At 43.5% G+C, this 23,690-nt stretch overlaps 1 protein-coding gene across 4 annotated transcripts in view; it reads left to right on the forward strand.

The window, feature by feature from the left end:
- Positions 1 to 340: 340 nt before the first annotated feature.
- The window catches only part of NRDE2 (NRDE-2, necessary for RNA interference, domain containing), a 50,472-nt gene continuing 27,122 nt past the window's right edge, over positions 341 to 23,690 (forward strand). For 2 of the 4 annotated variants that reach the window (XM_086709028.1, XM_086709030.1), the window contains exons 1-4: positions 341 to 545; positions 13,799 to 13,907; positions 15,932 to 16,162; positions 19,118 to 19,267. In XM_086709028.1, coding sequence (XP_086565154.1) covers positions 482 to 545; positions 13,799 to 13,907; positions 15,932 to 16,162; positions 19,118 to 19,267 — 554 coding nt within the window. In that variant the 5' untranslated portion in view covers positions 341 to 481. The remainder of the gene's footprint in view (positions 546 to 13,798; positions 13,908 to 15,931; positions 16,163 to 19,117; positions 19,268 to 23,690) is intronic. The other 2 variants (XR_015252085.1, XM_086709029.1) reach the window with 1 other exon arrangement.

Raw genomic sequence — 23,690 nt, forward strand, 5'->3', positions numbered from 1 at the left:
CTTTGAGTTGGATTTGCAGTCACAACTCACATAATAGCTAACTTTCATCAAGTGCTTTCCATGGGCCAGTCACAATGCCAACTAAGCACCTTATTAAGGCTCATTTAATCGAACGAACATTTTGCAGATGAGGAAACTGAACCTCAGAGTTTGATTAATTTGACCCACTTAGTGACGGTGCGAGTTCAGGGGTCAACCGGAATCCCAGCTCCTACTACTCTCTGCTCTGAACAATTCCACATCCGGTCTCTGCACTTCCGGGTTTTAACAGAAGCCTTCCAGTATCAATTACGGCGATGTGGCTCCGCCCCACCCCGCCCCGCCCCTCCTCGCCCTGCCAGGTCCCCGGGTCAAGCCCCAGGGAGTGCGAGTGGGAAAAACCACACTTCCCAGAGTGCACCGCAACCGCGAAGGCCTCACTACCGGCGTCCGCTCGCCGGCGCCATTTCTGGAGAGGGGGACGGCGGTGCGGCCTGCCGTCATGGCGCTGTTCCCGGCCTTTGCAGGCATTGGTGAGACTTCCGGTAGCGGCAGCGCCAGGAAAGGTAAGGAAACAGAAGGGGTGAAGAAGTCACCCGGCGAGATTACAAAGGAGTTTCTCGGTCTTAGGTCTCGGTCCTTGCCTTGGATTTGTTTATCCCTTTGTATCCCAGAGTTCTCAGCGGCGCTGCAAAGCCTTCTGGGAAGGGCTCCTGGCCTCGTCCTGGCTTCTGGGTTTGGGTTGCGGAGTAATGGATGGAGAAAAAGAGACCGAGGAGAGGCCCTGGAGCTGGGACTTGCATGTTGTCATGCTTTTGGACCTCATTCTTGCGCTGAGCCTCAGTTGCTTCATGTATAAAACGTAGATAATAGTACCCTACATTTCAAGGAGATTCCTGATGTAGATGCTGGGTGTTCTTACCACATCTTTCTTCCTTTCCCGTGTTACTGATTTCTGAAATGCTTATTGGGTTCATTTCTGAAATGCTTATTGGGTTCATAGCTTTTGTCAGACTCAGAGCTAGGGATTAGGACCCAAAGCCTAATCAAAAAAAGCAAGTTCTTTCCGCAAGGGCGCAGGTGCTGGGAGTCAGAACTGTTTATTGAGGGTCTCCTGGGTGCCAGGTGATGGTATTACATATTCGTTCTAAGCCTTAAGCATTCCCAGGAAATCTGCGTTATTAACACGTGAGGCACAGTGAATTGTAATGTAGAGTATTTAATCCTAAATCGTACACCCACGTGGCAGAGTCCAATTGTGTCTGGCACCTCTTTTTATATCCTTTCTAGTTCACACGCTTCTTTTTTGGTAATGCTTCTCAGAATTGTGAGTCATTTCTTATATAGTTAGTGTACTTTTTGGCTAGCCTTCGCTAGACCCTAACCTCCATGTGGTCAGGGACAGTGTCTATACATGATAGCATACTTAGCCCCTAGCACAGGTCCAAAACGTGGTAGGGTATTCAATAAATGTTTGCTGAATATACAGACCAATAATAGGTATTTCACAAAGTAACAGAAAAGGTAAGATGTTATAGGTGGCACAGGTGAGCTATTGCAACATGGGAATTTCAAAGAAGGCTTTATATAGGAGCTAACTTTTGCGAGGGGTCTTCAAGAGGGTAGGATTTGAACAAATGGAGATAGTGGAAGGGCATTCCAGGGCCTTCAAAGACACGCAGGAAGGAAATCATGGGACCTATGCAGAAAACTGCAAACAGCCCAGTTTGGAAATACAGAGGCATGAAGAGGAGCCTTGGGAAAGGTGATTGAGACTGATGGTGAGGAAGGGTGGTGACTTCAGTAACTGCCAAGGGGTTATCCTTTACTGGGGGAAGGTGAAATAGAAGGTTTAAAGGGGAGCGTCGCTCTTGTCATTTATCTTAAGATATTTATCGAATGTCTTCTGGGGGTCTTCAGCATCAGGGTAATGTTTGTAAAAGAGCTTTTTATGAAAAAAAAATCTAAGCATCACTTAATGAAATTAAGTGTAATTCTTTAATGTCGTCTAATTTCTAGTCTGTTCAGATTTCCCGACTTGTCTTGCAAATGGTCTTTTAATGTTGGTCCAAGTCAGGATCCAAAAAAGATACAACAGTGTATTTTGTAGATATATCTCTTCAGTCTCTTTTTAATATAAAACAGTTTCTCCTTCCCCTCCATTTTCCCTTGTGATTTATTTGTTGAGGACACTGAGTCATCTGTCCTGTGGACATTTCCCACCAAATCCTCCTGGTGTCCTTTAGCATGCTTCTCTATCCCAGTATTTCCTGTGAGCTGGCAATTAGATCTAGAGAGTTAATTAGATTCAGGTATAATGTTTTTAGCTGAAAATACTTCGTTGGGGTATTTGCTATTGACCGAGGTGACAATTATTCTATAAACTTCCTGTCAACACTATCGGGATACCCTGAAATACAGTTCTGGCAGGAACGACAATGCTTGATGTGTTCTCTTTGCCAATTTTCAGAAAATGAGTTGGGGTCCTTACAATTTTTAGAGGTGACCAATTAGGTGTTTCTTTTTTTCCCTGCTTTCGTTACAAACTATTGAATTTTTAACACTTCTATTTCAATCCATTGCAGATATTTTTTCTATTGCTCACATTGTCCCATCCGTGGCTAATGGGAGTCTAATTAAGTTGGTATGTGTTGTTTTGACATGACCCAGGTGTCTTTAATTGCTTTCTTGCTTTCTGGTCTAAAGGATGCCCAGAGCTCATCACTTCTATGTTCCATTATGGCCTGGAACTGGCTGTTTCTCTAAAAACCATTGTTTCTTTTAGTGGAAAATGGTTCGGGGAGGTTGAAACCACAAATTGGTGTTCAGAGTGCTAGTCGCACTGGGTTGCCATTATTTCTAGACATTTTGAGTTGTCAAAACCAGGAAGAGAAAAATACATCATGAATTCACAGTGATATTTCCGGGCCAAATTGAAGATCGTGAGATTTTTACTTAATTTCTTTTTATTATGTAATATGTAATTTGTATATAAATTTGTAATTTAATATTTATATTTCTTCTTACACTGAAAATCTTAGTTCCTAATGCCATCAATACAATTATGTATATGTTAAAGATAACAGTAGTATTGTGACTAATACTAAATAGTTTGGGGCGCCTGGATGGCTCAGTAGGTTAAGCGTCCACCTCTTGATTTTGGCTCAGGTCATGATCTCTGGTTCCTGGGTTCGAGCCCCACGTCAGCTCCGTGCTGATGGTGCAGAGCCTGCTTGGGTTTCTCCTTCTCCCTCTCTCTCACCCCTTCCTCATGCATGCTGTCATGCTCTCTCTCTCCCTCTCTCAAGATAAATAAGCTTAAAAATTAGTTTAGTATTTCTTTGTGATTCTTTTTGTCCTTAGGACCTATCCTGCAGCAGATGTGTGGTCAAATTACTGTGTTTTAAGATCACTTGAAGTAATTCTCTGTGGTGTTATCAACAGTGTGTTATACAGTTAGGTATGTTTTTAATTTTTAGGGATTGCTTTTTTCTTCTTTTTGAATCGATCCTGTTTTATAGTGTTGTGAAACATTTACATGGTTCTGAGGTTGAAAATGTAAACCGGGTATATCCAGAGAAATAAAGGCTTCCATCTTTGTTCCTCCAGCCTGTTACTTTCCTTACTCTGCAAGTTAGAATTTTAATTAGTCAATGATATCTTTCCATTTTTTTTCTCCCTTAATATGAGTGACTATATTCCCTTCTTTAATGCCTACTGGTCTGCATTTTAGCTTGAATCCCAGAGATCACCGTACAGCATAGTATGAGATCTTCCTCATTTCTTTTGACTGATGCACAGAACATCATCGTGTGATGTCACATGGTTTATTCAAACAATCCTCTGTTAAGGACATTTACACTGTTTCTGGTCTTCTTTTGTACATAGAAGCACCGGACTTCCTTTTATATTTGGATTTCAGTTGACACACAGTGTTACCTTAGTTTCAGATGTACAACATGGTGATTCAACAACTCCATACCTTACGCTATGCTCACTGCAAGTGTAGCCACCATCTGTCACAGTGCAACACTATTACAATCCCATTGACTACATTCTCTGTGCTGTGCCTTTTCTTGCTGTGATTTATTCATCCCGTAACTGTAAGCCTGTATCTCCCACTCCCCTTCACCCATTTTGCCCATCCTCCCATCCCCCTTTGGCAACATCAGATCTTTGTATTTAGAAGTTTGATTCTGCTTTTTGTTTGTTTTCTTTTTCTTTTTTTTAAATTTTTAAAAATGTTTTGTTTAGAGAGAGTGCAAGCAGGGGAGGGGCAGAGAGAGAGAGGCAGACAGAGGATCCAAAGCAAGCTCCGTGCTGACAGTAGCGAGCCGGATGTGGGGCTCGAACTCACAAATGGCGAGATCACGACCTGAGCCAAAGTCTGACGCTCCACTGACTGAGCCACCCAGGAGCCCCTGCTTTTTGTTTGTTTATTCATTTGTCTTGTAGATTCTACACAGAAGTGAAATCGTGTGGTATTTTTGTTTCTCTGACTTCACTTAGCATGATAGCCCTTTTGGTCCATTTATGTTGTCCCAAATGGCAAGATCTCATCCTTCTTTATGGCCATCCTTTTTTAAGCCTCAGAACCAGGATCTGAGCTCAGGCAGTCTAGCTTCAAAACCCGTGTTCTTTTTTTCTTAATTTATTCTTTTATTTTTGAGAGAGAAAGCGGAAGTGGGGCAGGGCAGAGAGATGGGGGGACAGAGGATCCGAAGCGGGCTCTGCACTGACAGCAGTGAGCCCGATGCGGGGCTCAAACTCATGAACCGTGAGATCACGGCTTGAGCCACCCAGGCACCCTCAAAACACGTGCTCTTAAATACTCCTCTTGGCTGCTGATCTTTAGAATCCTGGCTCTGACTTTGTCACTCTTGTTCGGAGCTGTCTACTGTCTGTCTGTGGCTGTTAGGAGAAGCCCAAACTCTGACACCTTTTGAAGGCCCCTAACCTCTCCAGCTTCCTTTTGCCCCCACTTGCTCTCCCCCGCAGGGGTCCAGACATAATAGCTTGCTGTTTCCCAGAGCCCTGTGTTTGCACTTCCAGGCCTTTGTAGCAGCCATTTCCTCTGCCCAGACTCTCCCTAGCAGATTACCCTCATCCTTCAGGTCTCCACGGAGACGTTCTCCCAGGCAGCCTTCTCTGACCCCTACCTGGTTGGGACCATGTGCTCTCCCTGTACCCCGTGTATTTTCTTTTTCTTGACATTTGTCACGTTGTGTGTGACTGCCAGTGTGTCAGTACCCTGAGAGTCAGGTTGGGTTTGTCTTGTTTGCTTTGTGTTCCTAGCTCCTAGAAATAAGAAATAAAAATAAAATAAAATATGCCGAATGAAAGGAAAGAGAGACTTAGAGATTAAGTATTTTGTTAAGAGTTGCCCAACCAGTAAACGGTAAGGCCAGTATTTGAACACAGGTCCTTCTGACTCAAAAACTTGTGCTCTGAGTCACACTGTGATATTAGAATGTTGGGGGTTGGGTCGTGTAAACATTACTTTTGGGATCCCTGGGTTCTCTTCAAATTGTAGGTTAGCTCTGTAGAAGGGCTGACTTTGGTTAGGTTCTCTGTAATCACCTTAAACTCAGTGCTTAGCCATGTTTGCTGGAGGTTTCTGAACAAACGTTTCCTCCCTCAGTTTCCTTGTCAGAAAATAAAGGTTTCGATCAAAATGAAGAGCTTGACTCAGTCTTACTAAAGGGACAATCCCCTTCCCTAATATATATGTTCGTTTGTTATACTCAGCCTTAGAAATGCCTTTTTGAATGATTCCTGGAGGGGTGGTGCTCACCTGAGTTCACTTAAACCAGTGAATCAGTGCTATTTTATTACAATAGAATGGGGAGGGGGTGAACTTGGATATTTCATCCAGTTGTGATTCAAAAAATGTTAAAAAATTTTTAAATCTGTTCGTGGTGATTTCTTCATCCCTGTATCCAGTGGAATTGAATTAAAGCATTTTCACTAGTGATGGAGAGATAGCATTATATAATAAACTTGTGATAAAAAGAATGTCAACTTACTGATGATTCATTATATAATTTTCTGTAAAATTACACATGCTGTGGTTCTTCTAGATACCTGCCTGGGTTTTGTTGGGCAATAGTTTTTATTTATTTATTTATTTATTTTTATTTGTTTATCTGGAGGGAGAGAGTGCGTGCATTTGATTAGGGTAGAGTCACAGAGAGGGAGAGAGAGAGAATCCCAAGCAGGCTCTGTGATGTCGGTGCAGAGCCAGACACGGGGCTCAAACTCACAGACTGTGAGAACATGACCTGAGCTGAAATCAGGAGTCAGATGCTTTACCGACTGAGCCAGCCAGGCTCTAAAGCTCCTAAAGTGTTTTTTTGCCTGATGCTTCCATGCTTCCTTTCTTAGGAGTGTCTGTGTCTGTCTGTCTGTCTCTCTCTCTCTCTCTCTCTGTGTGTGTGTGTGTGTGTGTGTGTGTGTGTGTGTGTTTGTATAGCAGAGTGCTCATTTCCAGGCAGGTTCAACCTATGCTTATTTACCAGCCTGCAGGGACAAAAGGTTTGTCAGCCAGTCAGCTTCTCCATTTAAACCCAAGCATGTTGTATCCTGCTCAACCTGTCCGTAATATGTTACATCCTGCATGGTGTTGATGTGATTATCTGAATACATAATATGTGTTGATATAATTATCTAAATACATATTTGACTTCTGTCAAAGGAACTTGTAAATTGTGAGGATGTAAGTAAATATAGAAAAAGACTGCATTCTGATTAATAAAGCATTGTTTAATCTCAGATAACTTTCTCCAGGATTCCATATAACCAAAATTTAATTTCACAATGCACATGTGTTATGTGAACAGTAAGGTTATGATTAAGTATAAATACCATATGAGCAGAGAGACCTGGCCTGCCTTAGTCACACTCTACCCCGAAAGCCTAGGACTGTGCCTGGCCACATAGTGGGTATTCGGTACTTTATCCTTTAATGATTCAATCTCCATTTGCAGTGAAGACTGGAAGAATTAAAATGGTTGTACTTTATACCTAGATAATGGCATGCTTTTGACAATCTCAAATTGCTTCAGTTCAGTATATTAGGTGCTGGGGATACAAAGATAGGAAGATATGGCTCAGATCCTCACTCATTTTGTTTTTTCAACAAATATTTATTGATCCCAGTTGCTTTGTGCCAAGGCCCTGTGCTAGGGGTTGGGAATACAGGAGTGAATAGTCATGACCTCTGCCCTCATGTTGCACTTAGCTTGGAAAGGAAGGAATAGGAGGAGGGTGGGAGCTGAAAACTCGGATGTAAGAGTTGTAAACCAATTTCCTTATTTGGCAAAATATTTTTGTCTTTTTCTTTTTTTCATTCTCTGTACTATCACAGGAATCATTACTAATCCAGTCTCTGTAAAGATTTTCTTTAGACAGCCTTTTTTTTTTCTTTTAATGTTTGTTTATTTTGGGGGGGGGCGGGAAGAGCAGAGAGAGAGAGGGGGACTAGAAGATTCAAAATGGGCTCAGTGCTGACAGCAGAGAGCGCGTTGCGGGGCTCCAACTTCAAACTGTGAGATCATGACCCGAGCTGGAGTCAGGTGCTTAACCCACTGAGCCACCCAGGCGCCCCTGGTCCCTGTAAGGATTTGAGCTGTGGACCTTAGAATGAAGTGGGAAGACGGCCCCGCAGGTAATGAGATCGCAGAATGAAAATCACCACGGTAGCCCTGTGTACCAGTTGCAGGGAGACTTCAGGAAAGCCAGCTCCTTCGTTGAAGTGAAGAGTTGCACCACGGTGTATGATGGAGAGAACTGGGCAGAGTGCAGATCGAGGCTTGGGTGTGTGCCCTTGGCCAGAGGACTGGACTTCTTCGGACCTCCCATGTTCTGTAAATGAGGGAGTGGTGCCCGGGCTGTGCTCTGGAGAGCTTTCTCAGACCTGCCCCCTCCCTCTGAACCCCAGGAAGCATCCCTGCTTTTGCTGTTCTGCAGGTTGGGCCTCTCCGGAAGGTTTTGTTTGAGCGGCATTTTCTTTAGCTAAAAAAAAGTTTTAAAATCCCTCAACTGATTATCTCCAAAATTCCTGCATGCCTAACATCCAGTGATGACTACTTCTAATATTCCATGCATGTTCACTGCTAATGTGCTACCAGGACCAAAAAAAAAAAAAAAAAAAAAAAAAAAAAGCAGTAGCAGTAACTTGTCAGGTAGAAATACCATTTGCCCCAATGAAAGGTCATTTGATTGAGATGAAGGTCACAGAGAAGGTCAGTTATGATTTGGGTTAGAACCCCAAGCGTTTTAGTTCTGTAAACATTACTTTTTTTCCCACAGTGGTCTCATTTGGCAAAGCCTTGATTGTTTCCTTAAAAACCCTTTTTCTTATTTTTGGAGGACTTCTGAAGGACTTTGGAGAGTTACACACTTTATGTTGTTTTGACCTCTGTGTTTCTCTACATTTCCTCCACGCTGTCCTCACTATCTCAAATATTTATGTAAAATATGTAATATGTATATGTATGTAAAATATATGTTGAGAGCACCTCTCTTTGCATATTGCTTGTTCCGTCTTTTCCTTTGTTCATGACACAATGCGGTTGTTTTGGCAATAATCATGATCTCAGTGAGCTACAGAAACTTCACATACCTCTTGCCAGGGATCAGATCCAGACCGCAGAAGGAAAAGGAAACAGTAGGAAAGAGACTGCACGAACAGCTGTGTAGCCCTCAGTGGGTATGACCTTACAAATTACCTAATTCCTTTGAGCTTTAGTTTCCTTCTGTACAATATAGATTGTAATACCTCCCAAAGAAGATTGTTTTGATGCTTAAAAGGTATAACGAGAATGTAAAGTGCTTTACCTGGTGTTTAGCCTGCAGTAGGCACTTAAAGAGTTACAATCCTTCTCTTTCCCTTTTGTTTTAATGTCCCTTTCCTCCTTAGGAATTTTCCTCCCTCCCTCCCTGTCTCCCCTCTTTTCCACAAATATTTATTAAACGCCTCCTGATGTTATGCGAGGCATTGCTCATGGTCCCATGGATACAGCAGTTGAGTAAAACAAAGTACCTGTCATCACGGGGCACACATTCTGTTCCTTCCTCCTAAGATGCAGTAACCATCAGGGACTAGAACAAAGAATATATAAAGCACTCTGCCAACCCAATACTAAAAAGACAACCCAATTAAAAAATGGGCAAAGTATTTGACTATTTCTGTTCAAATATTAGCCAATAAACACATGAAAAGATGCTTAACATCATTAGTCACCAGAGAAATGGAAACCAGCAGCACGATGAGAAAAGACATCACACCTACTAGGATGACTATAATCTAAAACACAGACGGTAACAAGTTGCCAAGGATTTGGAGAAATTAGAATCCTTCTACCTTGTTAATGGGAACGTAAACTGGTGCAGCCAGTTTGGAAACCAGTCTGGCATTTCCTTAAAATGCTAAGCATGAGTTACCACATGACCCGGCAATTCTGGCTGTCTAGCCAAGAGAAATGAAAACATATGTCCATATAAAAACTTGTACATGAATGTTTGTAGCTGCATTGTTCATAATAACCAAAAAAGGGAAACAACCCAAGCGTCCATTAGCTGATCAGTGGACAAAATGTGATCTACCCATAAAATGGAATATTATTTGCCAATAAAAAGGAATGGCTACTAATACTTGCTACAGTATGGATGAACCTTGAAAACATTATGCAAAGTAGAAGAAGCCAGTTACAAAAGACTGTATGCTGTATGATCTCATATTAAATGTCCTGGGGGTGCCTGGGTGACTCAGTCGGTTAAGCACCTGACTCTTAATTTCAGCTTGGGTCATGATCTCGTAGTCGTGAGATCGAGCCCTGTGTTGCACTCTGTGCTGAGTGTGGAGTCTGCTTAAGATTCTCTCCCTCCCTCTCCCCCCTCCCCCTCCCTCTCCCCCTCTGTTTGTCTCAAATTAAAAAAAAAAAAAATCATATTGTCCAAACAGGCAAGTTTGTAGAGACAGATTAGTGGTTGCCTGGGGGTGGGAGAGCCAGAGATGAGTGATGGTGACTGCCAATAGGTCTGGGGTTTCTTTTTGGGATGATGAAAATGTTCTAAAATTATGGTGATAATTGAACAATTATATATATATATATACACACACACACACATATACGTGTATATACATGTATATATATGTGTGTGTGTATATACATATATACATAATACATATATATGTATATATGTACATATATATGCATATACATATATACACACACACAAGCATATATATATATATATATAATCTAAAACACAGATATTTTTTACTTAAAATATATATATTTTTTAAGTAAACCCTATGCCCAACACGGAGCTGGAATTCATGACCCTGGGGTTAAGAGTTGCACACTCCAGGGGCACCTGGGCGGCTCAGTCAGTTAAGTGTCTGACTTCAGCTCAGGTCATGATCTAGCGGTTTGTGAGTTTGAGCCCCGCGTTGGACTCTGTGCTGACAGCTCAGAGCCTGGAGTCTGCTTCGGATTCTGTGTCTCCCCCTCTCTTTGTCCCTCCCATGCTCATGCTCTGTCTCCCTCTGTCTCTCAATAATAAATAAATGTTAAAAAATTTTTTTTAAAAAAGAGTTGCACACTCCACCGACTCAGCCAGCCAGGTGCCCTGCCCAGTTCTAAATATAGTAAAACCTTGGTTTGCAAGTATGATTTGTTCTGGAAACATGGTTGTAATCCAAAGCACTTGTGTAGCAAAGTGAATCTCTTCATTAGAAATCATGGAAACTCAGATGATTCCACAACCCCAAAATATTCACATAAATGATACAGTACCATAATATAATACAAAATAATAAAGAAAACAGATAAAGAAAAATAAATTAACCTGTACTTACCTTTGAAAGCCTTCGTGGCTGGTGTGAGGGAGACGAGAGAGGAGGGTTATTGTGTAGGACAAGTTTCACTATCACTAATGGAATCACTGCTGTCTGTTGGCTCAGTGGAATCTTTTTCTGCATGGGGCCATTGTATACGCTCACACGGAAGTTGACTACAGTATTAACGAACTCTTGTCATATACTGTATTTAATGTAACTGGCAATAAGGCAGCAGAGGAAAGCGTCTATATCTGCAAGGAGCCTGACCTAGAATGAAGCTAAGCATTCCTAAGCTTACTCTTGAATGGAAAAGCAGAGGACTGTCCGTAGGTGCTTTGAAGTGACAAAAAATACACTAGTACCAGTCGTGGGCACCTTCCAACGTTCTGAAAAATCACTGATTTCTTCCAGACACCACGGCCTGAGACCGAGCATGGGAGATCACCCACAATCCCTCAGTGAGAGAGAGAGAGAGAACGAGAGAGAGAGAGAGAGAGAGAGAGAGAGAGAGAGGAACCATTGGCTCAGTTGTGATCATGTGACATTCTGAATCACGTACTACTTGTATTGCAAGACACCGTTTGTTTATCAGGTTAAAATTTACTAGAAATGTTTGCTTGTAGGAAACAACCAACAAAACTAAAAGGCAACCAACGGAATGGGAAAAGATATTTGCAAATGACATATCGGACAAAGGGCTAGTATCCAAAATCTATAAAGCACTCACCAAACTCCACACCCGAGAAACAAATAATCCAATGAAGAAATGGGCAGAAACCATGAACAGACACTTCTCTAAAGAAGACATCCGGATGGCCAACAGGCACATGAAAAGATGCTCAACGTCGCTTCTCATCAGGGAAATACAAATCAAAACCACACTCAGATATCACCTCACGCCAGTCAGAGTGGCCAAAATGAACAAATCAGGAGACTATAGATGCTGGCGAGGATGTGGAGAAACGGGAACCCTCTTGCACTGTTGGTGGGAATGCAAACTGGTGCAGCCACTCTGGAAAACGGTGTGGAGGTTCCTCAGAAAATTAAAAATAGACCTACCCTATGACCCAGCAGTAGCACTGCTAGGAATTTACCCAAGGGATACAGGAGTACTGATGCAGAGGGGCACTTGTACCCCAATGTTTATAGCAGCACTCTCAACAATAGCCAAATTATGGAAAGAGCCTAAATGTCCATCAACTGGTGAATGGATAAAGAAATTGTGGTTTATATACACAATGGAGTACTACGTAGCAATGAGAAAGAATGAAATACGGCCCTTTGTAGCAATGTGGGTGGAACTGGAGAGTGTTATGCTAAGTGAAATAAGCCATACAGAGAAAGACAGATACCATATGTGTTCACTCTTATGTGGATCCTGAGAAACTTAACAGAAACCCATGGGGGAGGGGAAGGAAAAAAAAAAGGTTAGAGTGGGAGAGAGCCAAAGCATAAGAGACTCTTAAAAACAGAACAAACTGAGGGCTGACGGGGGGTGGGAGATGGGTATCGAGGAGGGCACCTTTTGTGATGAGCACTGGGTGTTGTATGGAAACCAATTTGACAATAAATTTCAAAAAAAAAATGTTTGCTTGTCTTGTGGAACACTCGCAGAACAAGTAACTTGCAATCCAATATTTTACTGTATACTAAAAACCATTGAATTGTACATTTAAAAAGAATGTTTATTTTGAGAGAGAGAATGTGAGCTGGGGGAGGGGCAGAGAGACAGAACCCCAAGCAAGCTCCCCACTGTCAGCGCAGAGCCCGACACAGGGCTTGGATCCACAAACCATGAGATCATGGCCTGAGCCGAAATCAAGAATCAGACGCTTAACTGACCGAGCCATCCAGGCGCCCCTTGCATTGTACATTTTAAATGGGTGACCCTTATGGTATATAGATGATATCCCAGTATGACTGTTAGGAAGTGCATCTCCTAACTTAGCCATCTCACGGGTTCTTTCTCCTGAGCGCATGAACATGCTCTGGCCTTGTCCTAGAACAAAACAGGACAAAATACAAACCCCCCCCCCCCCAGGAGCCCCCTTGCTGCCACCACCCCAGGGTTTGTTTTTTTTTTTTTTTTCCTTCACAGCTAAGGCTCCTAAAAGGTTAGAAAATTAGTAATTAAGAAATAGTTCATTCCAGAGGACTTCAAAATTAATGGAGGAAAAATTTTGGACATTTAATCTCACCACCCCCAGAGATAATCATTATTAATGTTTTATTTAATTTTAGCATTGGAAAAGTTGACAGCTTGTGTTTTTATTTTTAAAGAGGAGTACTGTTTTTTTGTTTTGTTTTTGTTTTTTAAATGTTTATTTTTGAGAGAGGGACAGAGAGAGTGTGAGTGGGGAAGGGGCAGAGAGAGAGGGGGACACAGAATCCGAAGCAGGCTTCAGGCTCCCAGCTGTCAGCACAGAGCCGAAGCGGGGCTCGAACTCGCAAACTGTGGATCATGACCTGAGCCAGAGTCGGATGCTTAACCGACTGAGCCACCCAGGTGCCCCCAAAACAGAATGTTTTTTAAAGAAAAATATCTTAATCTCCTGTAACAGTATCAAGCATGGCAGGCTTTTGTGCATGCTTTGATTTTTAAACTTTTTGGAATTGTCTGAATCAAATGCGAGGTCATTAAAACCCAGTGCTTTGGAAGCGTTCCTGCTCATTGAAGTGTGGATGGAATCCATAAAGCCTTGTTGCTTTTTAAGCCACGCTTGTTATGTGGCTTTTGCTTAAGCCACAGCCTGCTATCACAAGAGGATTTCAGTCTTAAATATTTTAGAGTGTGTTAGAGCCCCATGCCCCAGGAAATAAAAATTTCATGGATTCCCTTCGGCTTCTGAGGACTGTTCACGACGTGTGGCTGACACTGGCTGTGAATTAGGACGTCAGCTGGTAAGATGGGTTGCCTGCTCTAGAAATCCCATCGAGCTCACTTCATTGATCTTTTTTCTTTCGCCTGTGCAGAATTAGACTGGCTGAGCAACCCAAGCTTTTGTGCTGGAGCCATAACCTCTCTGAGCCAACAAACTGAAGGGGCCACAGCCCTGGTTTCTGAAGGGTCACCTCTGACAAGGTAGGTTTTTATGAAAGATGGATTTTCAGTTTTTGTCAGTGTGTAGTCTGTAGCTTAGTTTGAATAATGCTTCTCCGTAAACCCTGTGATAAAAGAGCGAATTAGAACTCTTTTCACTTCAAGCAGTGAGGTGATCTTTGACTGCTTTTCCTTACCTCATTCCTAAATTCTTTCTATTTTTCCCCCTGCGTTACAGTGGCAAGTGCGAGACACAGTTACTGCCAATAATTAAGCCCCAAGGGAAACGGCATCATTGTGATTCTTTAAGTAACTTGACTAACCTCATTAGTAACCTTTAGAATATTGTCACTCAGATATCTCTTCAGTTGCATTTTTAGCAGTTTTGGAAAAACAAGATGCTGGTGTGGTAGAATGTAGGATAAAATCTCCTGGAAACTTTGGGGAAAGCAGAATGGCACATATCTGGACTAAGCTTTGAAAGAAGTTGTTGGGGTGCCTGGGTGGCTCAGTCGGTTAAGCGTCCGACTTCAGCTGAGGTAATGATCTTACAGTTCGTGGGTTCAAGCCCCGCGTCGGACTCTGTGCTGACAGCTCAGAGCCTGGAGCCTGCTTTGGATTCTCTGTCTCTGTCTCTCTCTCTCTGCCCTTCCCCCATTTGCTCGTGCTCCCCCCCCCCTCAAAAATAAACATTAAAAAAAGTTTTAAATTTAAAAAAAAAAGAAAGAAATTGTTGTAGATCATTGAATTGAGAAATGAGTTCTCTTGCAAATATGGACCAGATGGTCTCATTAATTAAGATGATGAACCCTGGGAAGCCAGGACTCTAAAAGTACAAGAAGCCTTTGGAAATTGAGAATAGTTGATGCATGAGGCAGTTGTTTGTAGGTGTTTCAGTAATGCAGAAGAGCTCCTTGGAGCTTTTAAACGCAAGGACCAGAACGAAATCTTTTTTTTGGCATTAAGTGATGAAGTTTTGGGGTGATGGTGGGGTGGTCTGGAGCTGACAGCCAAGAACGAACTCTTGAAGACATCTTTGGTGCATAAAGCTGATTTTATTAAAGCATGGGGACAGGACCCATGGGCAGGAAGAGCTGCACTGGGGTCCTGATGGGGAGCTCATTATATACCCTCGGGTTGGGAGGGGGTCAGGGATAGAGTAAGTCTCTAAGGAATTTTGGAAGCAAGGTTTCCAGGACCTTGAGGGGCCGGCTGTTGCTAGGGAAATGCCGCTTATTACCGCTTAATAAAACCTCAGTCATGAGACCCTTCAGATGTATGGGGGGCGGGGCACAAGCTTGGAGTAGGATTGCCAGCATATATCTCGGGGCAGGTGGGATGAGGGAAGTCGACTTACAGGATCCTCGAGGTTGGGATAATGTTAAGCCAAGGTTGTCTTTTGCCCCCAGCAAAGCGTCATCCTGGAGGCAGCTGAGCTCCTAGAGGGAGGTCACCCTGCCAGTTTCAAGGACTTGTCAATGGGTTGTAGGCAGTAAGGGAATTTCAGTTTTCATTTGCCTTAGTTTCCCACATCACCATGGCAAGCACTTAAACACTTTCTCTGTTCTTGGGTAGCCAGGCGTGTCCCAGGCACATCACACATATCCCACGTGGGGGGGGGGGGCGGGGTGCCAGCCCGTATTTTGCCCTCAGCTTGCCCCACCCTCCCTCATCATTAAGGACATATTGCCTTAATATGTAGGACTGAAAATAAACCTTTTATAATGTTATTTAAACAAGTACTGTATTTGATAAAATGGTAGATTACTGTCCTTCAAAAATGTATAGATGTGGGGCACCTGGGTGGCTCCATCAGTTGAGCGTCCAGCTTCGGCTCAGGTCATGATCTTGCGGTTCATGAGTTTGAGCCCCACATCTAGGTTGAGAAACTGTTGAAATTAGGATTTCTTCACCTACTGTTGTTTTAGGTCCAACTCTTAAGTCCTTAAGGGGAGTTGTGACCCAGGAAGGCACTGCAGAGTTCCCTTTTACATATTTGCTTATTTACATAGTCTTCTTTCTAATTCTCTTTTGAAAATTACTCTGATGTTGGTTTTCCCCAACAGGAGCCCTCTGAAATCAGAGCCTTCGGATGAAAGTGACACTAACAAAAAGCCCAAACAAACAAGCAGAAAAAAGAAGAAAGAGAAAAAGAAGAAAAGGAAGCATCACCACAAGAAAACCAGGAGAAAACATGGGCGGTCCAGTAGCAGTGGGTCTGAGCCAGATAGTGATTCTGAAAAGGATAAAGCTTCCAGAAGCATTAGAGACAGTAAAAAGGAATCCGAGAAACCCAAGTAGGTTTTCTGTTCGTAAATACCTATGACTTCAAAGTTTGAATTTTTCCCCTCAGTTGTTGCCACAAATTAGACGTTTGAATGCCTGGTTAGCCACTTAGTCAACTGGAGTCCAAAACTCTCCAAAGAGAGCTCTACCATTAGGTTAGCATTTAGAAGAAAAGTTTCATTACAAAAAATTAGAGTCATGATTTTATTTGAGAAAAGTTATTGAGACACAGTAATGGTTGTGTCAAAATCTGATTCAGACAAAAAGTCTTTGGGGTTTTTGAAAGATGGCGGATGGGCCACGCACAGCCTGGGAATGTGGGCCACTTTCCTGCGTCGTGTAGGGTCCCATCTGGGAGGGGCTGTTGGCCCCCACACTTCCGATCGCTCGCATCACCCCCACGTGTGCGCACACACACACACACACACACACACACACACACTCTCTCTCTTTGGTTGAGGTTAATGTAGCACTCCATCGCTGCCTTTGTCCTTTTCTCCACATTTATTTAGAACCCCTGTTGAAAGTGTGGACCAGCTCGTGATCACAGTGTCTCCTTTCCTGGGGGCTTTACTCCTCCCCACATTTTGCTCCACTGTCTGCCGTGAGCGTGTTGCTCACATTGTCCCACAGCGTGGTGGCTGCACAGGTGCTCACAGGTCCTCTCTGCCTCGTCTCCTGGCCTCCCACACAGGGAGGCACTTTTCCCTGTGGTGCCTGTGACAGGTGGCGTGTGGTGAAACTACCTGAGTGATTTCTCACTTCACTTTTTTCTTTCCTTTGTTCATATGGGCTAGAAGAGAGAAAATTTAAGACATACTTAAAAAAAAAAAATGCAGTGCTCTTAAGTTTTGACTCTTAGGGATGATTTGCTTTCATCGTATGCTTAGAAGTCTCACTGATGGTCAGTGAGAGCTCTGTGTTGGAGTAAGTCTGGACTCTGGCCCATAGAGTTGCCATCAGACAGGCAGACGCTGCCGTCTTCATGGGTCCTTCTGCCATCAGACCGTGGAGAACGTTGCAGGCCTCCGTGGCTCAGAAGACACAGATTGATTTAGCCCTCTCTCTGTGTCTCAGGTGCTATACCTGTAACCCACGTTTGCTCTAGGAGGGGAGAACAAGGGAATCCAGCAAAAGGGCTCTGAATTTGACTGAATTTCTGTGGGCAGGAATCACTCCCGTCTTGTTTGCCATTGTGTTCTCTCAGCGCTTGGCACAGGGCCTGGTACGTAGTAAGCGCTCAATACAGTCTTGTTACGTGAATGAGTGAATTATTGATATTTTTGCTTTCAGTATGTCTTCAAAGAAAAATACATTAATCATCGTTTCTTCTGAAAACTCACCGTTAGCTACCTGTCCTTTTTTTTCCTACCGTCGAGGAAAGTGAATTTTAAAGGATTTCTTGAACCCACACAGGAACTACCGTTCGAACTTGAAAGGTAGTTATTTTCAGCCTGTGCTTAGTCACATCGGAGGTGATCTTTACAGCCTCTTGATACTTCTGTGATCCAAATGGCATTTTTAAGTTCACTGATACTTTGCAGAATATCCCCATTAAGATCAAAATCGATTGTTGCTCTCTTATTTTCTCGATCTGAACTTCTGTAGCCTCTCCCTGGGAAGATGGCCTGGAGGAATTGTTTCCATAGAGACAAGGACTGAGATACTGATGCGTTGTGAGAGTACTTCCAGGATGTGGGGAAAGTAGGTTCTCAGGGGTATAGTATACCCCACGGGACTCTATTTCAGGGTGATCAAGGGGCCACTTCCCCCAAGGTGACAGCTTCGCCTGGACCTTTGTTTCCTAGGGTGACCTCTTCATCTTCAGGTGAGGCAGACCCTTCCCTGCTCACAGCCCAGACCTCATCCTCCTTCTTGACCTCAGTACCTGGGAGGGGACGGATCAGACCTTGTCTCCTCCCCGGGAGTGGTCTGCAGCCGCCCCCCACCCCCACCCCCACCCCCGCCACAGGCTTTCCATTTCTTTCTGGAATGCATCCACCTCATTCCTTCCCTTTGCTGCCCCTTCCGGTGTTTGTCAACAGAAAACCCTCCGGGTGTTCCAAAGGGGACTATGTTAAAAATCGCTGTGTGTTGTGACCCGAGATGCTGTCATTCAGCAAATACCGATTGAAACCTACTCTGTGTCCCCGAAATGCCATTCCTTTGTATTCCCAGCCAAGAATGATTTAGAAGCCTTTAGAGTCATTATTTCTCTCTGGGAAGAGCCAGACAGCAAAGAGAGCAAAGGTAATGCTGTTGCAGCTCTGCCCTGGCAGCCTCTTGTGTGTCAGCAGCATTATGAGCTGATCTTCAGAGCAGGGAGGATGTTAGATGCCAGAAAGACTTGCCTTCGCTCTCATTTGACTCCTGGGAAGTGATTCCATGCGCATCTTGGCAGGAAGTCTGCCCACTCTCTAGTTGGTTCTGGGGGTACCGAAGGGTCTGGTCTCACAGTGGACTCTCTCTGCCCTTTTGTAAGGGGGGGTCAGCACACAAGGCCGAGGCACCGTCCACAGAGCCCAGCTGTCCAAACAAGACTCAGCCCAAGCCTCAGTGATGTCTGAGACTGACCCATTCAGAGCTGCAGCTTTGCTGTTGTTGCCAAGATTCGGCTGGAATAACCGGAGCGCTTTTGGATGATTTAGGCTAAGCAAGGGCAGCCCACTTGTTTACCAAATATGCTTGAAATTCTAGTTACAGTCATTTAATGGAATACTTGAACAGCTATATCGGGTTAATTTCTGAGGTAGGCTGACTTCTTGGTAAGATGCCACTTAGCGTTGACAGTTTTTGCTTTATATTTTAAAGTTTTTTCCATCTTTGTGACACATGCGCCTTTCATTTTATGCATTTAAGCACTTTGATGCCGTGCGGAGTTTGAAATGTTTACCTTCCGTACTTCTGAAAAGGTGGGCCGTGTAACTAGATGTCCCTTTTGTGCTTCACCTTCCTCTGCCCCACAGCCGAGAAGGGAACGCCGTCGCTGATACTGGGCACCGCTGCGTCTGGCTTGAGGACGTTCAGGCTCTCACAGGGGAAACCTTCAGAACAGATAAGAAACCGGATCCTGCAAACTGGGAGTATAAGTCTCTCTACCGAGGAGATATAGCAAGGTATCCGTCACGGTGTCTTTCCTGATTTTCACTGGTGGGAAGTAACTTGTCTCCCCCCGCCCCCCCTTGAGCCCTGTCTGCATCGTCTCTGTCTGCTCCCATCCCTTCTAGATTCCGGGGGGTGGCGAGGTATTGACATATGTGTCTTATCTCTCACATTCTGAAATGAAAGCTTAAACCTTGAGGTCAGGATCCAGTCTCCTTTGTAATAGGTTTTTAGTAAATATTTGTTGAATGAGTTACTCTAAAAATACCTTGAAGTAAGTAATTGTGACAAACTATCCAGAAACCATTTTGTCTGATCTGTATGCCATTTTTTTTTTTAAATGTTTGATTTTGAGAGAACGAGAGACAGAGGGTGAGCAGGGGAGGGGCAGAGAGAGAGGGAGACACAGTCTGAAGCAGGCTCCAGGCTCTGAGCTGTCAGCACAGAGCCCGACGCGGGGCTCGAACCCACAAACCATGAGATCATGACCTGAGCTGAAGTGGGACTCTGAACTCATTGAGCCACCCAGGTGCCCCTGATCTATATGCCGTTTTTAAAAGTTATGAAGACTTTTATTTATCTCTCCCCCACGTAAGCCACTTAAAAAAAAAGACATTAAATAGTAACGACTTTTTCAAAATGTTTCTAGTGTACATCACCAGATAAAAAACGGGTGATGGTATTTGCTTCAGTAATTAGTTCATTAAACTTTTCTAGCCTGCCAATCAAAAATATTTAAATGCTTCTTAAATCCCTTAGACACTTAGTAGTTGTAGGACACTGTCAGGACACGAAGAACAGTGACACCCAATCTCTGTTCCCAAACAGCTTACAGGTAATGAAAGTTGAAGGTAGAGAATATTGGAATATAAAGCCAAGGGGAGACCATTATCGTTCTTTATAAGCTGATTACTTTTTCTTTTCTTTTTTTTTTTTTTTATTTGTTTTTGGGACAGAGAGAGAGACAGAGCATGAACGGGGGAGGGGCAGAGAGAGAGGGAGACACAGAACCGGAAACAGGCTCCAGGCTCTGAGCCATCAGCCCAGAGCCCGACGCGGGGCTCGAACCCACGGACCGCGAGATCGTGACCTGGCTGAAGTCGGACGCTTAACCGACTGCGCCACCCAGGCGCCCCAGCTGATTACTTTTTAAACTGTCAGTTTCCATTACTTTGCTGCACCTCCCAATTTTCATGGTTGCCATTCATCATGACGTTCTTCCTCACCACATAAGTGATTCCAACAAAGATTTCCTTTACGATGTGTTTATATCCATAAGATTTTAGTGTGTATTTACAGCTGCGTACTGTCACGTCTGAGAGGCATGACTGTTGAAGTGTATTCATATATTTTTGAGTTATTTTCCTGCTCCTCAAAGTCTCGTTAGATTTTCCACGCCACAGACGTGGGAGGACCCAGCCAAAGATGGGGAGGCCAGCACGCACCGGCCCAGCCTGCTCTTTCACTCCCGTTAGCCTGTCTGACCCTCCAGCTGCTGTGTGAGGAGGGCCGCACTCTTCTTTTCCGAACGAGGAAAGCAACCTCAGACAGGTTACGTAGCCTCCGGAGATCATACTGCCTGGAAGCGGCTTTTTTGGGAACCTGTGTTCCTCGAACCAGTAATGTTCTTTTGCTGTCCCCAAGTAAAGATGGGCCTGGTTGTCTGGTAGGCTGTGTTCTAGATTGGGAAATGGACTTTGCCGTTGACTAATAATGGAATCCCAGGTGAATCCCTTACCCTGTCTGAGCCTCTGTTTCTTCATTTGTTAACTCCTGCTGAGTCTTGCACTGAGATATCAGAGATAATGGATATGAATTAGAAATCAGTTTGCAAAAATAAAAAGAGGCATTATTTATTAATAGATGAAAAGGGAAAAGTATTCACAGTGAGTGGCTCTTAAATCTGTGCTAATGAACGGCCCAGATCTTAGGAAGAGAGTAATGAGACAAGTTTATTCATTTGAATTGCAAAGATACTATGGGAAGGGCTTGGGCATTGGTGTTATTTTCCAGTTAATTCCTAAAGTTTAGGGGAGATAAGTCTTGACCGGATTAATGGCTGTACAGCTGTTAAATGTCCAGATCTCGGAAGGTATTGATCCCACAGCATTGGGAGTTGGTCAGAGAACAGGGGGTGTTTTGTCAGGCTGTGAATTTTCACACTTAGGGGCAGTGACAACTCAGGAGCATTGAGAGGACTTGGCTAGCACTGTCCTGTGAGGACCAGATGAGGGCTTGTGGGTATTTGGCTTGTGACAGCAGCATGGTCACTGTCTTTTAAGCTTTGCTGGACCGTCTTTGGAAGGTGGGTTGGCAACGTTCTGTGTAACTTGGGAAGGCAGAGCCAGGACCAATGAGTGGAAGTTCCAGAAAGATTGGGCTCAGTATCAGAGCAAATGTTCTCATCGTGGGAGCATCCCAGCAGTGACCTGGTGTGTGTTAGAGTATTGTAGTGAACGGGACCTAGGGTTTGTGTATAAGAGTCAGAATTACCTTCGGAAAATGCCTTAGGACTAACATCCTGGCTGTCAGTGAAGTTCAGCTCAGTTTTAATCCATTTTTGGAATGGATTGTTTCTTTGGCTGTATACCAGATGAAATAGTTGGCTTATGTTTGAGAGCCAAGTCTTATAAAATAATAATAACTTAAACTTACCTAGTCCTTATTATATGGCTAAGGACTTCAAATTTATAAACTTTTTTGATCGTCCCTGCTCTTCTATGACATGGGTACCATTATTTCCGTTTCACAGATGAGGAAACTGAGGCACAGACAGGTTTTTGTTTTTTGTTTGAAATAGCTTGGTCAGGGTCATCTTGTTAGTAAATGATGGGGTTGGAATGTGGACCCAGGTGACTGCCACCATGAGAGCCATGTGTGAATTGAAGTCACTGAAAGAAAGGCAAATTTATTATTGCACAGCTCACTCTGGGACTCAGAGCCACTCAGTGGATTCAGGGCAGAATTATATGCTTGATTTAAATATATTCTTTTCCCATACCCTGTCCCTTTTTCTTGTCTTTCTTCCCTTCTCTTCCCTTCCCATCCCTTCCCTTTTCCTTAATAGCTGAATTCATTTAAATTAAATGTCCATTGATATCCTTCACTGAATCTCCAATAATTCCTTCTGGAATTATTCAGGTAAGACCAGCTGACTATTTGATAAGGATTTTACAGGAAACATGCCTTCCTTTGGAGGAATATTGCATTAAATTACATCCTAGGTTTTGCCCAATTAAGATTCTATGACAAGTGATAAATTAGATAAAACCCAAATAGAAGGACGTTAACTTAAATGAGGGCTTACCCCTCCAGTGGGCCAATTTAAAGCTTTACAATAAAAATGATATTTGCTAAAACTAATGGTGTGGCAAAGTGCTTAAAGTAGGGAGGAAAGCCTGAAGCCATAATATCAACTATTTTTAACATTTATTTATTTTTGAGAGACAGAGCATGAGCAGGGGAGGGGCAGAGAGAGAAGAAGACACAGAATCCGAAGCAGGCTCCAGGCTCTGAGCTGTCAGCACAGAGCCCTACACGGGCCTCGAACCCACGAGCCTTGAGATGATGACCTGAGCCGAAGTCGGACGGTTAACCGACTGAGCCTCCCAGATGCCCCTAATATCAACTATTTTTTTTATAAATTATTATTATTATTATTTTTACATTTATTTTGTTTTTGAGAGACAGAGACAGAATGTGAGCAGGGGAGGGGCAGAGAGAGAGGGAGACACAGAATCAGAAGCAGGCTCCAGGCTCCGAGCTGTCAGCACAGAGCCCGATGCGGGGCTCGAACCCACGAACTGTGAGATCATGACCTGAGCCAAAGTCGGACGCTTAACCGACGGAGCCTCCCAGATGCCCCTAACATCAACTATTTTTAAAACTATTTTCGGGGTGCCTGGGTGGCGCAGTTGGTTAGGCGTCTGACTTCAGCCAGGTCACGATCTCGCGGTCCGGGAGTTCGAGCCCCGCGTCAGGCTCTGGGCTGATGGCTCAGAGCCTGGAGCCTGTTTCCGATTCTGTGTCTCCCTCTCTCTCTGCCCCTCCCCCGTTCATGCTCTGTCTCTCTCTGTCCCAAAAATAAATAAACGTTAAAAAAAAAAAAAAAAAATTAAAAAAAAAATTAAAAAAAAAAAAAACTATTTTCACATATCTGAAAGTAGGCACTTGATATATATCAGTAAGATTGTTTTCCTTCTCCTTTATCATTTTCATCTGTTATAAAGTACAGCTCTTAAAATCGGTTTTACAAAATGCACTTTAACATCAGAAAACTCTGTAAACATTTTTTAAGAGATTATGTGAATGTCGTAGTACCATTCATTTTTAGTGAAAACAAAATAGTCATGAAGGGGAGACCTTAAAATTGTTTTGACCACTCTATGGACTAGGCTGGGGAGAGACCGTCAGGAAGTAACCTAGGAGGAGCCAGGG

The sequence above is a fragment of the Puma concolor genome, chromosome B3, assembly GCF_028749965.1.
Source record: "Puma concolor isolate L17-30 chromosome B3, mPumCon1.1.hap2, whole genome shotgun sequence".
NCBI lineage: Eukaryota > Metazoa > Chordata > Mammalia > Carnivora > Felidae > Puma > Puma concolor.